The sequence below is a fragment of the Catharus ustulatus genome, chromosome 1 (assembly GCF_009819885.2).
Source record: "Catharus ustulatus isolate bCatUst1 chromosome 1, bCatUst1.pri.v2, whole genome shotgun sequence".
Lineage (NCBI taxonomy): Eukaryota > Metazoa > Chordata > Aves > Passeriformes > Turdidae > Catharus > Catharus ustulatus.
Window position 1 is genome coordinate 103,346,915 of NC_046221.1, and position 13,528 is coordinate 103,360,442.

At 39.8% G+C, this 13,528-nt stretch overlaps 1 protein-coding gene across 1 annotated transcript in view; it reads left to right on the forward strand.

Moving 5' to 3' along the window:
* The window catches only part of TMX3 (thioredoxin related transmembrane protein 3), a 31,228-nt gene that overhangs the window by 14,996 nt on the left and 2,704 nt on the right, over positions 1 to 13,528 (forward strand). The window contains exons 9-14 of the mRNA XM_042779584.1: positions 2,512 to 2,610; positions 4,605 to 4,662; positions 5,377 to 5,430; positions 5,748 to 5,804; positions 10,288 to 10,417; positions 12,595 to 12,663. Coding sequence (XP_042635518.1) covers positions 2,512 to 2,610; positions 4,605 to 4,662; positions 5,377 to 5,430; positions 5,748 to 5,804; positions 10,288 to 10,417; positions 12,595 to 12,663 — 467 coding nt within the window. The remainder of the gene's footprint in view (positions 1 to 2,511; positions 2,611 to 4,604; positions 4,663 to 5,376; positions 5,431 to 5,747; positions 5,805 to 10,287; positions 10,418 to 12,594; positions 12,664 to 13,528) is intronic.

A 13,528-nucleotide genomic window follows, 5' to 3' on the forward strand; every position in this document is an offset into this window, starting at 1 on the left:
GGGGGGGCCCGGCGCCGCCATTGCCGCAGCCCGGGGAGGAGAGGGGGGACCCGGGCCGCCCCTACCGCGGCCCGGGGAGGGGGGGGGAAGCGCGCGCCGCCATTGCTGCGGCTCGGGGAGCCGACGGGAGCCCCGCGGAAGCCATTGCTGTGGCCCGGGGAGCCGACGGGAGCCCCGCGCAGCCATTGCCGTGGCCCGGGGAGGGGGGGGAAGCGCGCGCCGCCATTGCTGCGGCCCGGGGAGGGGGGGGAAGCGCGCGCCGCCATTGCTGTGGCCCGGGGAGCCGACAGGAGCCCCGCGCAGCCATTGCCGTGGCCCGGGGAGGTGGGGGGAAGCGCGCGCCACCATTGCCGCGGCTCGGGGAGCCGACGGGGTGCTTTGTCCCCGCCCGCCGCCGCCGCGACAGGAGCGGGGAAACTCCGTCCCTGCCCGCCGCCGGCGCCACAGGCGCGGGAAAACTCCGTCCCCGCCCGCCACCGCTGCCGTAGGAGCAGGGGAAGCTCCGTCCCTGCCTGCCACCGCGAGGCAGCGCCGACCCGGGGTGACCGAGCCCAGTGGCAGCGGCGGCCGGCCCCGAGCGGCAGCGCCGGGCTGGGCCATCTGGCCCCGTCAGTAGCCCCTAGCGGGCCGAGCCTGCACAGCCTTAGCTCAGCCAGTAAACCCCGCCCTCCCGCGGTTCTGTTACTAATTGCACGCAGGTCCTCGCTGCGAACGACAAAGCGGCTTATATTCGGGTGCGGCTTATCTATGGACAAAAACCGAAATGTTTGCCAACACCCAGAGATGCGGCTTATACTCAGTGCGGCTTGTATTCGTGAATTTACTGTACTTAGAAAAGTAACTTCTTCCCTCACTGTACAAATTCATCATACACATAGACTACTTTACCTGGCTTGTTCAGTGGGTAGGCTGTAGAACAGCCACCTGAAACTAGTAGTATTTTTTAACACTGCTGTTTCTACAGTGTATATATGCAGTACATAAGGCCATTACACCTGCCACTTCTGTAAAAGTATATATCTGTATATATGTATGCATATTTGTATAAAAGTATTATATTGTAGTCTGACTGTACCATTAGGCCCAAGCGTGTTAGAAGCACGTACACACACTAACAGTTACATTGCATAGCCTGGGCTTATAAGCACACCACTTATTTGCGAAAGCATTTACTTTTGATTCAGATTGTTTTAAATGCAAGTTTTCACTTTAAGTTGAAAACACATCGCTCAGAAGATTATTCTGCATGTTTAATTTCTTAGGATAAGAAGTAGCACAGCAAAATAGTTCAGGTTGGCCACCAAGGATATTCTTTGTGACCTCATAGAATGGATGTACTTGTCTTCCTCTTCAGTTTGTTGTGTCCAAATAAAAATTCACTCTACAGCATCTTTGATTTGCATTTATTTCTAATCTCTTTTAGCAGTTCTGTAGAAGGAAGGCTTGTCAGGGAAACACTTCTTTTGCCTGCTTGCTTTTTCCCCACCTTCTAAAACAAATGGGAAACTTACGCAACATTGCACTTATAATTTACTTCATGAAAATTTTACTTTTTTGTAATGTACCAGAAACATTATTGGAAGTCAAATAATGAAGATGTAGTTAAGGAGACTGAACAAGGTTTTATGTGTAACTGTTATGATTGGCAGAAATTTGAAGAGCTCACTATGAGGAAAAAGTTCTAGCAAAATGCACGTCAGTGCTCTGACCTTGCCTGCTGTTTTGGTTTGGGTTTTTTCCTTCTCTGTAGTAGGGGAAATGGATGCAGATCCATGGCATGAATTATGCTTGGAGTTTCTTGCTACTACCTTATGGCAGATCATTGTTAACCTGAAATTATTGGTACTTCAGTCTATATGATAGGATTAAAGACAAATTATTTATTGTGGATTTATTCACAGAAAATGCAACATATATGTATATGTGCTTTTCTTTTTTACTTGTGATTTAGATCTAATTGATAGTATATATTAGAATTAAATTCTTAATAGGTTAAAACATCAAGCATCTTAAACTAGCCTTCAGTATAACTGATTGACAGTCATACGTGATCATTTGTTCATTTACATTCACAGTGCTATTTAAAGCTTCTGCTTTTTCTTCATCTTTCTGTTTCATTTAAGGACTCTCACAAATACTGTTTTCTGTATTTTTATATCTCTGCTTTGTTCAAAACTTGACAAGTTATGTACACACAACCTTTTAAAAACAGAGTTTTAATCTGTTCCTTTCTGCAGTAGTCACAGCTTCTAATATAGTATCGTTTATCCTTGATTTAGAAAAATAAAATCATCATATCAACTTTTCACGCTTTTCTATAATACGCATTTTGTTCAACAATTGAAAATAGCTTTAGAATTTTTAAAACTTGAAATGACCATGAAAGTGTGACAGTTGGTCTAACAATAATAAAAAGGAAAATAGGGGGAAAATTAGTGGTTGCATCAATAGTACTGAAATAGTAAGTCTTTAAAAATGTATTTAAAAAATGTATTTTTTTTTTAATGTTAGAGTATGAAGATGGTGATTTGTCATCCTGGATAAACAGAGAAAGATTTCAAGGTTACCTTCACGTAGATGGCTTTACACTGTATGAACTTGGAGATACAGGTGAGATGGTGCTGCTGTTAAACTCTTTGATGTTGTCTACTAAACAGTAAGAAAAATAAAAAGAGTACTAAGAACATGTTTTTAAACTTCAGGAATTAATCAGTATCAGGTTAGAGCTGATAGTGGCAGTATTTTATTGGTTTTGGACGGACCTGTGACTAGCGGTTTCATCCACAGTCTACACTAGTCCATTCCTCACCGCATAAAAATTAGTGTGTCTAATCCTGTGGTAGTCACAAAACTTAGTAGGACTTAATAGGAACACCTTACATTTTGCATACGTTGCGTATTATCTCTTGGAATAGATGCGGGGAATTTTAAAACTAGATTTAGAAGTATCAAATATGGATTGTCCAGATGTCTTACAGCTAGTGGATTTAGATATCTTTGAAATAGATGTGGCAGGAAAGGGACAGGAGCATGTATTGAAGTGGACTTGTCTCAGAAAACTTCAGCTTTTCTTTAGCAAAAGTTCCGCAGGCCAAATGAAAATTTTGCAGCCAGGTGGCCTCTGGAAAAGGCAAAGTATTTGTACTGCTCTTAAGGTGTATACATACTCTGAGGTATCAGAAAAAGTACTAGTAAATGTTGATTTTTCCTGACCAGGACATCTTATCATCTATATTCCTTTTCAAAATACTTACATTCAATCAACATTGAGGTCTTTGAGGTTTTAAAGAATGTGGAACATCTATGTTCTTACATGTTTATGAAACTAATATTGTTACACCTACATTTTAAATGGTTATTTACAGAAATGCTGTTGGAAGTTGTTTAAATGTAGAATATTTCTTCCTGTTACATTTTTTGAATAACAGTTCCTTAAATTACAAAAAAATAAAATTTATTAATACCCTGGAGAAGCCATCATTTATTTTAAAGAGCTTTATGTAATACATAGTACCTGGAATTTATTTATATCGTCTTTTGCAGTCTAAAAGGTCATTAGTTTTCTCCTAGTGTATTCATTAGGTAGCATCTTAGGGTGGAAAGAAATGGGGGAAGAGTGAGAATTTATGTATGAAAGAAGTGGGATGGGGAGAAGCTACTGCTATTTCACAAGGAAGTATGGGAATGAATCATGGGTCTTGCCCTTAAAACCCTTCAGTATTACGTGAACAAGAGTGACTTTCTATTTTTGAGGGGAATGCTTCCTGTGGCATGGTGATGGGTAGGAACTGAGCAATTGGTTGGCTTGGTGGGAAGGGTTTTGAATGAATTGTGGCATCTGGAAGGAACTGAAAAATCAGCCCTCTGGAGCCTTGGAATAATCTGGTTGATGACTACACTGTTAACAGATCTGCTTTCTTAACTGCACATGCTTGATCTGAAGAAACTTTGGCCAGCTTTTTAAACATACTTTTATCTGATTGACCATAGCACTCTTTGGGTTTGGAGGGTTATTCTTCTTTTAATCAGAAAAACTTCACAAAGTAAATCTTGAAAAGGTCAGTATATTCTGGTATTGACCTTTAAGCTCCTCTGACAGAGGACTGAACTAAATTGTGTTTCTCATGTCATGAATTCTGGGTTCTGGCAGTCAATTTTCCAATTTTTTTTCCCATAATGCTCACAACAGCATGAAAAATAGTTATTATTAAATCCATACAATAGTGATTTAATCACTTAGAATCAGTTTGTAATTGCTGCTGTATAATACAGGTCTCCATAGCCTCATATTTAGGTATATGCAAATATGCAGCTTGAGTAGGAAATTAATTTTTATCTGCATTTTCTCCCTTTTAACTTCTTTCTATAGATAGGTTTTTTTATACAATGCTAGTGGTATGATGTTAAACTTCATCTTAATTTGTTTTCAGTAGCTTTAAGACCACAGCTTGGTCAGCTTGAAGAGGCTCTTTGGCTGTGAGATTTATACTTAAAAACTAATTCCAGTCCCTGGAGAGTACCTGAACTTCTAAGTTGATGTATTTCCCCTTGGAGAATGTGTGTTTCTTTTTAAATGGTTTCAGAAATTTTATTCCTTATTTTAGGAAAACTTGTGGCTATTGCAGTCATTGATGATAAAAACTCTTCAGTGGAACATACCAGGTACAGAATTGAGTATTGGTGACACTATGGGAGAAATGTGCTAGTATGACATAGGGGAGTTTAGAATTTTCTGAAATATTGAGAAATACAGGTTAAATGAGTGGGTTTGACCTGTAAATGCTCTTTAATTTCTAACTGAGTGTACTAACTTTACTTAAATTTATGGCTTGATTGAAGCACATATGAGTTCACTGAGAGGGTGGGAGTTCTTTATCACTCTTCTGCTGTTCGTTAATGAGATCACAGGAGCAAGTGGTGATTTCATAGCTTTTAAAAGCTATTATGTGACCTTGTAAACATAGAGAAAAGTGTTTGAGTTCGGATGGCTTTGTGATGAACTCAGTGAGTTTAAACAAATGACTGTACTTCAGTTCACTCGCATTGAAAATTGAGGTAACAATGCTTAAATATTAGTTGTGAAACTAAAGACTGATGTTTTTGCTGGGGTTGGAGTTTGCTGAGGAGACTGAGAGGAACAAGACCTTCCCTTGTCTCTTTCTGGTTGCATATTACAGACTAAATAAAATAATGCTGTTCAAGTACTGTGTATGCTATTTTCCTTTAGGAAATAAGCCAGATGAGCATGGTGTTTTTTGTTAGTCCTTGTTGCTGATGGGGTACGATTTGCTGCTTACTGGGTAAATCTCAATCTTTATTGTTTGTATGTAGAAGAGTTTATCCTGGATTATCAGTGCCAGTTTTTTTTCCTTCCAGATTAAAGTCTATTATTCAGGAAGTTGCCAGAGATTATCGGGATCACTTTCACAGGTAGGCACACATGGTACTCTGAGGTTTTAATTTGACTTCTGCATTAATCTTTCTAAAACAGCAGTCACTTTTTTTTCCTAAGTGAAAAATGTTACAATGCCTGCTTTTATTTTTATACTGATATTTAATAGGACTGTTTCATTAACTGACTGTGTTCCGTAATGATGTGTTCTAGAGCATCACTTTTTTTGAATTACATTGCTGAGTGTGTCCTTTCATTTTCAGTTATAGGAAAAGCATTTAAGGAAGAACTTTTGCTGAAACCCACTACTGTGATTTCTTTTTCATCATTTTATTTTTAACTGCTTCTCTTTCAGGGATTTCCAGTTTGGCCATATGGATGGAAATGATTATATTAATAGTTTATTGATGGAGTAAGTAAATTCTTTTTTGAATATTCTTTCTTCTCTTGTGTTTGTTACCAAGTGTATTTAACTGAAAATAATCTTACAAAATATTATTGGCTTTCATGACTTATGAAAAAAATCACTGTCTTCAGAATTCAGCCTGTACCATAGTATCAATTATTTGTTAAATTAAACTGTATAAATGTAATGTTAAAAATTTAATGTTAGCTGTTTGGCTTGCTGATAATGCTGATTGACAAAGCTTATCTTTTAGGTCTACTTTGTTAAATTACAGTTAGAATTGTGAGGCTTTCATTCTTGATGTATTTTTAACACACGCTTCTGCAAAGAAACATAGAATGCATGGAAAATTCTGTCTGCACTTGATATGTACATGGTATATTTTGAAATATATAGGGGGCTTAACAAGATGCTTGACAGTTGCCCTTACTATGATCTTTTCTAAAAAATGCATAATTAGACAGTTGAGTTGCTTGGCATTTGTAGTTAACTACTTCTCCTCTGGCCTTTGGAGTTCTGAAAGAAAGGAAAACCAGGAATCAGTATTATAATTCTGTAAGTTTTCCAAATCCATTCCTCAGGGTTCAAAACATTTATTAAGCATGTGTTCATGCCCCTAGAAATTCTAGGAACTTCATGTGGACCCAAAAGTACAAGGTCTGTATTTTTGTAGAATGTATGTAGATTAACACCTGATGTAAAAACAACTGTCTCTCCATTGAAATCATACGATTTGATTGAGCTAGTGCTTTATAATTGCCACAAGTTAGACCTTCCTCACTTGCTTAATTTCTTTTCCTGTTCAGGTCTGTCGCTGAGCTGTTACATCCTGTTTATCTGTTGGGTTTTTGTCTGGGCGAATGGGGAAGTTATTTTGCTGATTCAACTCCACTTTGCGGAGTACCAGCACGGATGTGCAGAGAAGTAGGGGAGGAAAATAAGACACCTGGGAGGAAGGAAATGAAGGGAAAGAAGCCACTTGGAGTGGTAGTCATTTAGTGGCAGGGTCTGTTCAGCTGGGTTGATTAACTGAACCTGCAAAATGCTTGATTTTATTTTTTGTAGTATATGGAAAGTTATGGTTCAAATACTCACCAGCTTTTAATTATTTTCTAAACCCAGTGTATGCCTTTCAAGCATAAGTAGGAATTTGCAAAAGAATGCAGCAAATTATGTTCAAAGTAGCAGCTCTTCATGTGGCTACATGACTAATTCGAATTAAAACCAAAAAGTTTTGCAGCTGTTTGTGTTTGTCACCAGATGGCAGCAAGTGGAAATAGAACAAACCGAATAATGAGAAATGTATCACAAAGCACTTTTTTACTGTGCTAGGTGCACATAGGAGCAAATTCTGTTTTCTTTATAAAGGTCAAAATATTGTATGATTTCTGGGGATAGAATTAGATCTTGACAAAAGTACAGTAGTTTCACGAATACAAGCCGCACAGATTATAAGCCGCACCCCCGGTGCCTCGACAATGTTGCTGTCTTTGTCAATAGATAAGCCGCACCCCGAATATTAGCCGCACTTTCGTTCGTCGCGAGAATCCGTGCGCAGCTTTCACAAATTGGCCAATTAGTAACAGGATCGCGGCATAGCGGGCTTTACTGGCTCGGGGCGGGGCCAGGAAGGCTCGGCCCGCTCATGGTTGCCGACGGGGCCGGGTGGCCCAGCTCAGCGCCACGGCTCGGCGGGGCTGGCCGGGTGGTGCTGCCGCCGCCGCCGCCGGGCTCGCTGGCCCCCCTCTCCCGTCAGCACCGCCCCGCTGCCGCGTTCACTCGCCCGGCTGGCAGGGCTGCCGCCGCCGGGCTCGCCGCCCGCCCCGCTGCCGCTTTCGCTCGCCCCGCTGCCGCTTTCGCTCGCCCTGCGCCGCGCCTCGCGAGCGCCGCGCCCGCCCCGCGGCGCTTTCGCGAGCGGCGGCGGCTCGCGGCGGCGCTTTCGCGAGCGGCGGCGGCTCGCGGCGGCGGCTCGCGGCGGCGCTTTCGTGAGCGGCGGCTCGCGGCGGCGCTTTCGCGAGCAGCGCTTTCGCTCGCCCCGCCGGCAGGGCTGCCGCCGCCGCCACCAGGCTCGCCGGCCGCCCCCTCCCGTCTGCACCGCCGCCGCGTTTCCTCGCCCTGGCCGGCACTGCAGGCCCCCACACCGCCGGGCTCCCCCACGCTGCTGGCCCCGATTCTGCTGGGCTTCCCCCGCTGCCAGGCAGCCCCACCCGCCGGCCTTCCTGCTTCTGCCATGCTCCCCTGCACTGCTAGCCCCAGTTCTCCCGGGCTCCCCCGCCATGCTGGCTCAGGCTCTGCCGTCCCCCCTGCCCCGCCCTGCTGGCTCAGGCTCTGCCGCCCGCCCCCACACTGCTGGCCCCGCCTCTGCCAGGCTTTCCCACCTCTGCCGGGGCCGGTCGGGCTCCAGCTTGGCTTGGGGCTGCCGCGGGCTCTCACTTCCGTGTTGGCAGCTTTTAGAATTTTGTTAATAGATTAGCCGCCCCGGAATATTAGCCGCACTTCCGGGTTTCCACCAAAATTTTGGTCAAATTGGTGCGGCTTGTATTCGTGAAATTACTGTACATTAGTGAATTTGGCTCTAACTCCATTAGTAAAAATTACAATTCTTCTGTCTTTTCAGCAGTGCACAGACATGCTTTTCTTGGATTAGAAATGGAACATTTAAAACTATGCACAAAAGAAGAAAACAGAATATTATGTATTTTAATTAAAATACATAATTTTACCTAAAATTATACTTCAAAATGTTTTTCATTATTTTACTGAAAGCAAAAATACAGCTTTTTATAAACTAAGGTGATAATATACACTGTCAGCTATAGGTGCATGTAGAACTTTGCTCTTGAAAGTAACATACTAAATGTGCTTTTGTGAACTTTTGTGTAGAATCTGTATATGGATATTACCTTTCAGCTACATTACAACCAACTCCAAGAACATCAGCTATCAGACTGTTAAATGCAACAGCAACACTGTATCTAGTTAATAAAACTTGTTCTGTTTTGGCTGGGAGGACATATTTTGGGAGAAATTGGCAACTTGTTACCAGACGCTTGCAAGAGCACCCAACTTGGTTTGAGTGCTTTCTACTTAGATTTCTACAAAGAAGAAATTCTTTGTCCCTAGTTAGAAAAGAATAAAAATTTCAAGGGAAAAGTTGTATTTAGTGACCCTTTCATTGCAGGTTACCTCAGTATACAAAGTTGTGTTATTTGGTTGTTTTTTCTAAAGACCATTTAAAGGATGGCATTATTTTGTTAACCCTGTAATTGCCCTTATGATTTTTGAGGTGCCAACATGCTTTCAGCTGCAGTACTGGGAACAGAGACTGCACCTTAAATCTTAAAGTAGTCAGCTTTCTAGAAGTTCAGAAAATTGTCACATATAAGTATTAAACCTTTTCACTCTTAGGTTTGCATTTGAATTAAAATCAAAACCAAAACCTCCACTTAAAATGTGAGAGAAAATTTAGGATGATTTCAGTGAGTCCAAAGAAAAATGGGTATCTTGAGTAAATAACTGGTATTTTTGTTAAATAATTTACCATGAACTGATAGGTGCAGATAAGACTGAAATCATCATCCATTTCACATGGATTACAAATATACATGGATGGGACACTATTAGACAAAGGTGACAACAAAGAAAAACAAGATTTGCACTGCTTCTGCTGTGAAGGAAGTGCTTGAATTCAATTCAGAATTGTAGAAAATTGATATAGACCACAGGAGATTTTAAACTTGTTTTTAATGTATTTAAATCTTTCTTTTCAAAGAGTGTAGTTTTACAGTATTAAAATTTCTTAAACCTGATCTTATTTTGAATTTAGTGCCACAAGGAACAGAAGATTAAAACTGGTTTGTGTCCAAAGATAATTTCTAACATTTTTACTTTTTTTTTCTTTCCAATTATAATGTATTGCACATGCACATAATCTGCTGAATAATAATTCTTTAAAAACTCTGTTCCGCGTAAGCCAGATCTAAAAGTGCTGTAGAAAATCTATGCTTGTCATGGTTTATTCTTTTTGACTTGACCAGCAGATGTTGATTGATAAAGGTGATCAGTTATACAATGGTTTTGTGGAATTAAATTTTTGAGTACACTTCTGCCTTTGTGAACTTAAATATCTAATGCATTTCGTATACAAAGCTGCTATTTGTGATCTCTTACTATTTGGAAAGGTGTAAGGTACCTGATTTGCAGTTGCTCTGGGTATGTAAAATGCTGTAAGATTCAATAGTGTCACTGACACACATGTGAAGGAAAATAATACTAATGAGGACCATGCCCATACCATACCATGCCTATACCAGGGTGAGTATCTTCCCCGTTTTCTCTTACTTTCTTGTTTTTAAAGAATTTTTAGGAAGAACACACATGCAGTGAGGATTAATGGATTCTCTTTTGAAATTATCTAGGGATTACTTGAATTGGAATATTTTATATGGTAGTTCTTTAAATATATAAACTGTCTGTTTTATGTTTCCAGTGACTTGACAATCCCTACTATTGTGGTATTGAATACCTCCAATCAGCAGTATTTTCTGCCAGATAGGCACATTGAGAGCACAGAAGACATGGTTCAGTTTATTAACAATATCCTGGATGGTACCGCTGAAGTAAGTCTTCGTAGTGGCTTGGAATATATTGGTTTGTTTTTATGTCTTCAGATGCTAAAGTAGGAAAAAAATTGGTTACACTGATAGTTATGCATGTGTTTAATATTCCTGTCCTGTCTTACTGTCTTGGGTGCTGTCACTGAATATGTGATTGTAAATTCTGGAGTCATGCTGTTGCATGTTGTACAAAGCAAGCTTTCTTTTGTTTATAGCATAATGTTAGCCGGTTTCTTTTGATACTCCTTTTACTGATGCAGTTGTAAATGGAGAGATATTTATTCATCTCCTGGTTTGGATTACATGGGTTTAAAATTTTGAATTACAGTGCATAATTCAACTGCACCCTTTCTTTTGGGAGTAAAATTAATAAATCAAATAGCTGGAAGAATTACAACTTCAGATTCAAAAAACGGTGTTATACTTACTTTGGATGTTAGAAATAGCCACAAGCTTACTCCTCTCTGCTCTAAAACTAAAGAAGAGCTGTCGTTTGTTAACACAACAAAGTTAATAAACCAATTGGAATTGATGACTTGGATATTTTTTAGGTATTTCTTCCCTCAGTGTACCGTAAGTTGGACAGAAAGCTATGTTGTATGCATGAGGAAGGAGGTCATGGAGCAGAACTTTCATTTGTGCTTCTGGGGAAAGAAGGCTTTGCCATGAAGGGGAGCTGGTAGCTAATAATTTGGCTGCCTCGTGGGAGAAGCCTGGTTTTGGTTTGAGTGTATATTGAGTTGACTGTATATTGAGTGTTCCTGTGTTAGCTGAATCCCACTTTACATTATGCCAGCAGTTTTAGGTCATTGACAGGTAATGGCAAATAATGCAGAAGATACTTGTCATGTGGGGTATTTCAGTTTATTTAATCTGACTGGTTGATGTAGAAAATTATATAGGTGGATTTATGTGCTGTTCAGGACTTTACTGGTCATGCTTTCAGTTGCAGTGTGAGGGGTGTTGCTATAACTTGGTGGCTCTTTGTTCTTGAGTTCTTGGTTTTTTTAATGTTTTTTAAGTGCATTGAGTTATCAACATCTATTAGACTATATTTGTATGTATCTTTCTGGTTGAAACAACAAATGTAATTGGTTTCTGGTTTTTTTTACTGGAGAAAAATTATTTGTGATGCCTTGTGTTTGTTGCTGTAGTGTCACTTAGGCCTTTATATCTTTTGCTTGCAGTATCTCAGCTAGAGTGATTAAAGGTCAGTCTAAATTCACATCTTTGTGCAATACAAAAATACAGGATATGACTTCATTTAAGCTGTCTGTATTTAAGGTGTCTGTAGACATAAAATGGCACTACTTTGGCTGCATTCTCTGCCCAAGAAATTACAGAAATTGTGCAACTGCCCAAGAAATTGCAGAAATAGTGCAGCTGTTGAGAAATGAGAGTCTTCAAAGTATGTTGATAAACAACTAACAGGATGCAGGCTTTCTGAACCACAGAGAAATTTCTGAGAAGTCTGGCATTCCCCCTTCTCTTTTTTGGGAAGTGTTGGATTATTCATCTGGACTTTATTGTTATTCTTTAAGACTCTGTAGGTAACTTCTTGTGAGTCTGTCTCATCTTTGTGGACTTTCTTTGCTATTTGAGTGGTCTTGGTCAGATCATGTGCTGATGAGTTGAGTTCCAAATGTGTTTCCCTGGCTACTCAAGGAAAGTGAAAACTGGCCAGACTACCTTCTCATTCATGTAGTTATTTTGAACACTGCTCTGTTAGGGGATAGTGTAGGTATGTTGACAGAGGTTTTATTTATTGCACCTTCATATCTTCTCTTTGCTTAGTTCTTAGATTTTCCTAACTGTGCTATTATAATCCATAAGTGCATATTCAACAGCAGCAGAAAAGTTCAGAAGTTTTACGATTGTTACATCGGTACAGTTGCTAGTTTTTGTTAGGGTTTCTTTATGGTAAGAGTGAGAGCGTCAGCTCATTGTCCAAGTCAGCACTGATTGTTTGAAACAATTGTGAGAGTCTTTTTCATTAGACTGCTGAATAATCTTTGTCCAAGCTTGGCAAGTTGGAGTGTCTGGGCATCATGAGATATAAGAATAATTACTTTTCATTTCCTTGTAAAGGGACTTAAGTTTGCCAGGTCTGAAGAATGAACTTTTGGAACCATAATTGAAAAGTGTCAGCAGTTTTGACATAGTTCCATTTGAAATTTCAGGCACAGGGTGGTGATGGACTTTTGCAACGAATCAAGAGAATAGTCTATGATGCCAAGTCTACTATAGTGGTAAGTTTTATTTTTCATTGAATTAGGTGGTGCCCTTGTCAATCAGGATACAAATACTTTCAGGGGGTTTTAAAAATATTTTTATATGAGTTGTTTTATATTGTGTATATATTATATATATAGGTTTAAGCCAAATTAACTTCTTGATTAAAAGTTTTACTAATATGTGTGATAAATATTCAACATATCTTAGTTTCTTCATTTTTCATTGCTCTTCTGTATGCCCAACATGTATTTTAAGGGATAGAAGAGTGACCCTTTTGACATCCTTTCCTGTAACTAGTACCACTTCACTGTTCTGAGGAATGTTATATTTTTAGTTTAATTACTTAGAGCATAAGGGGATTAAATACTACTCTTTGTATAGTTTGAAAGCACACATTTTTATCATCTTTCTCATAGGTTAATTATGATTAACAGAATTTTGTTGGGAAGATGTAAACAAATGCATTTCTTCACTTATTCTACACAAGCAAATAAACCTGTGCTGTGAATTTGAGTTGAAACTCACTTGTATCTAAATGAGTGTCTTCCAAACTTATGTGAAAGTACAATATTTAGCCACTAGTAACTGAAATCATAAATCCTTCTTCCTGTGCCATTAAGCTACTCCTCAACAGGAAGCTCTCTAGAATTTTTCTGCAGACTAATTTTTGAGAAGCAGACACAAATAAGGAATGAAACTTTTTTCTTCAAAGTGTTTTTTAACATTCTTAGAACAGTTGTTTCTAAAGCTTCAAAGAATCCATAGGATATGCAGTTGGCTTGTAAACATTAGCTATCCCAATGCAATATTGTAATATTTGAACTCTGTGTCATTTTTTATGAACTTATAGTAGAAATTTTTGAAATTGAGGACTCCTTG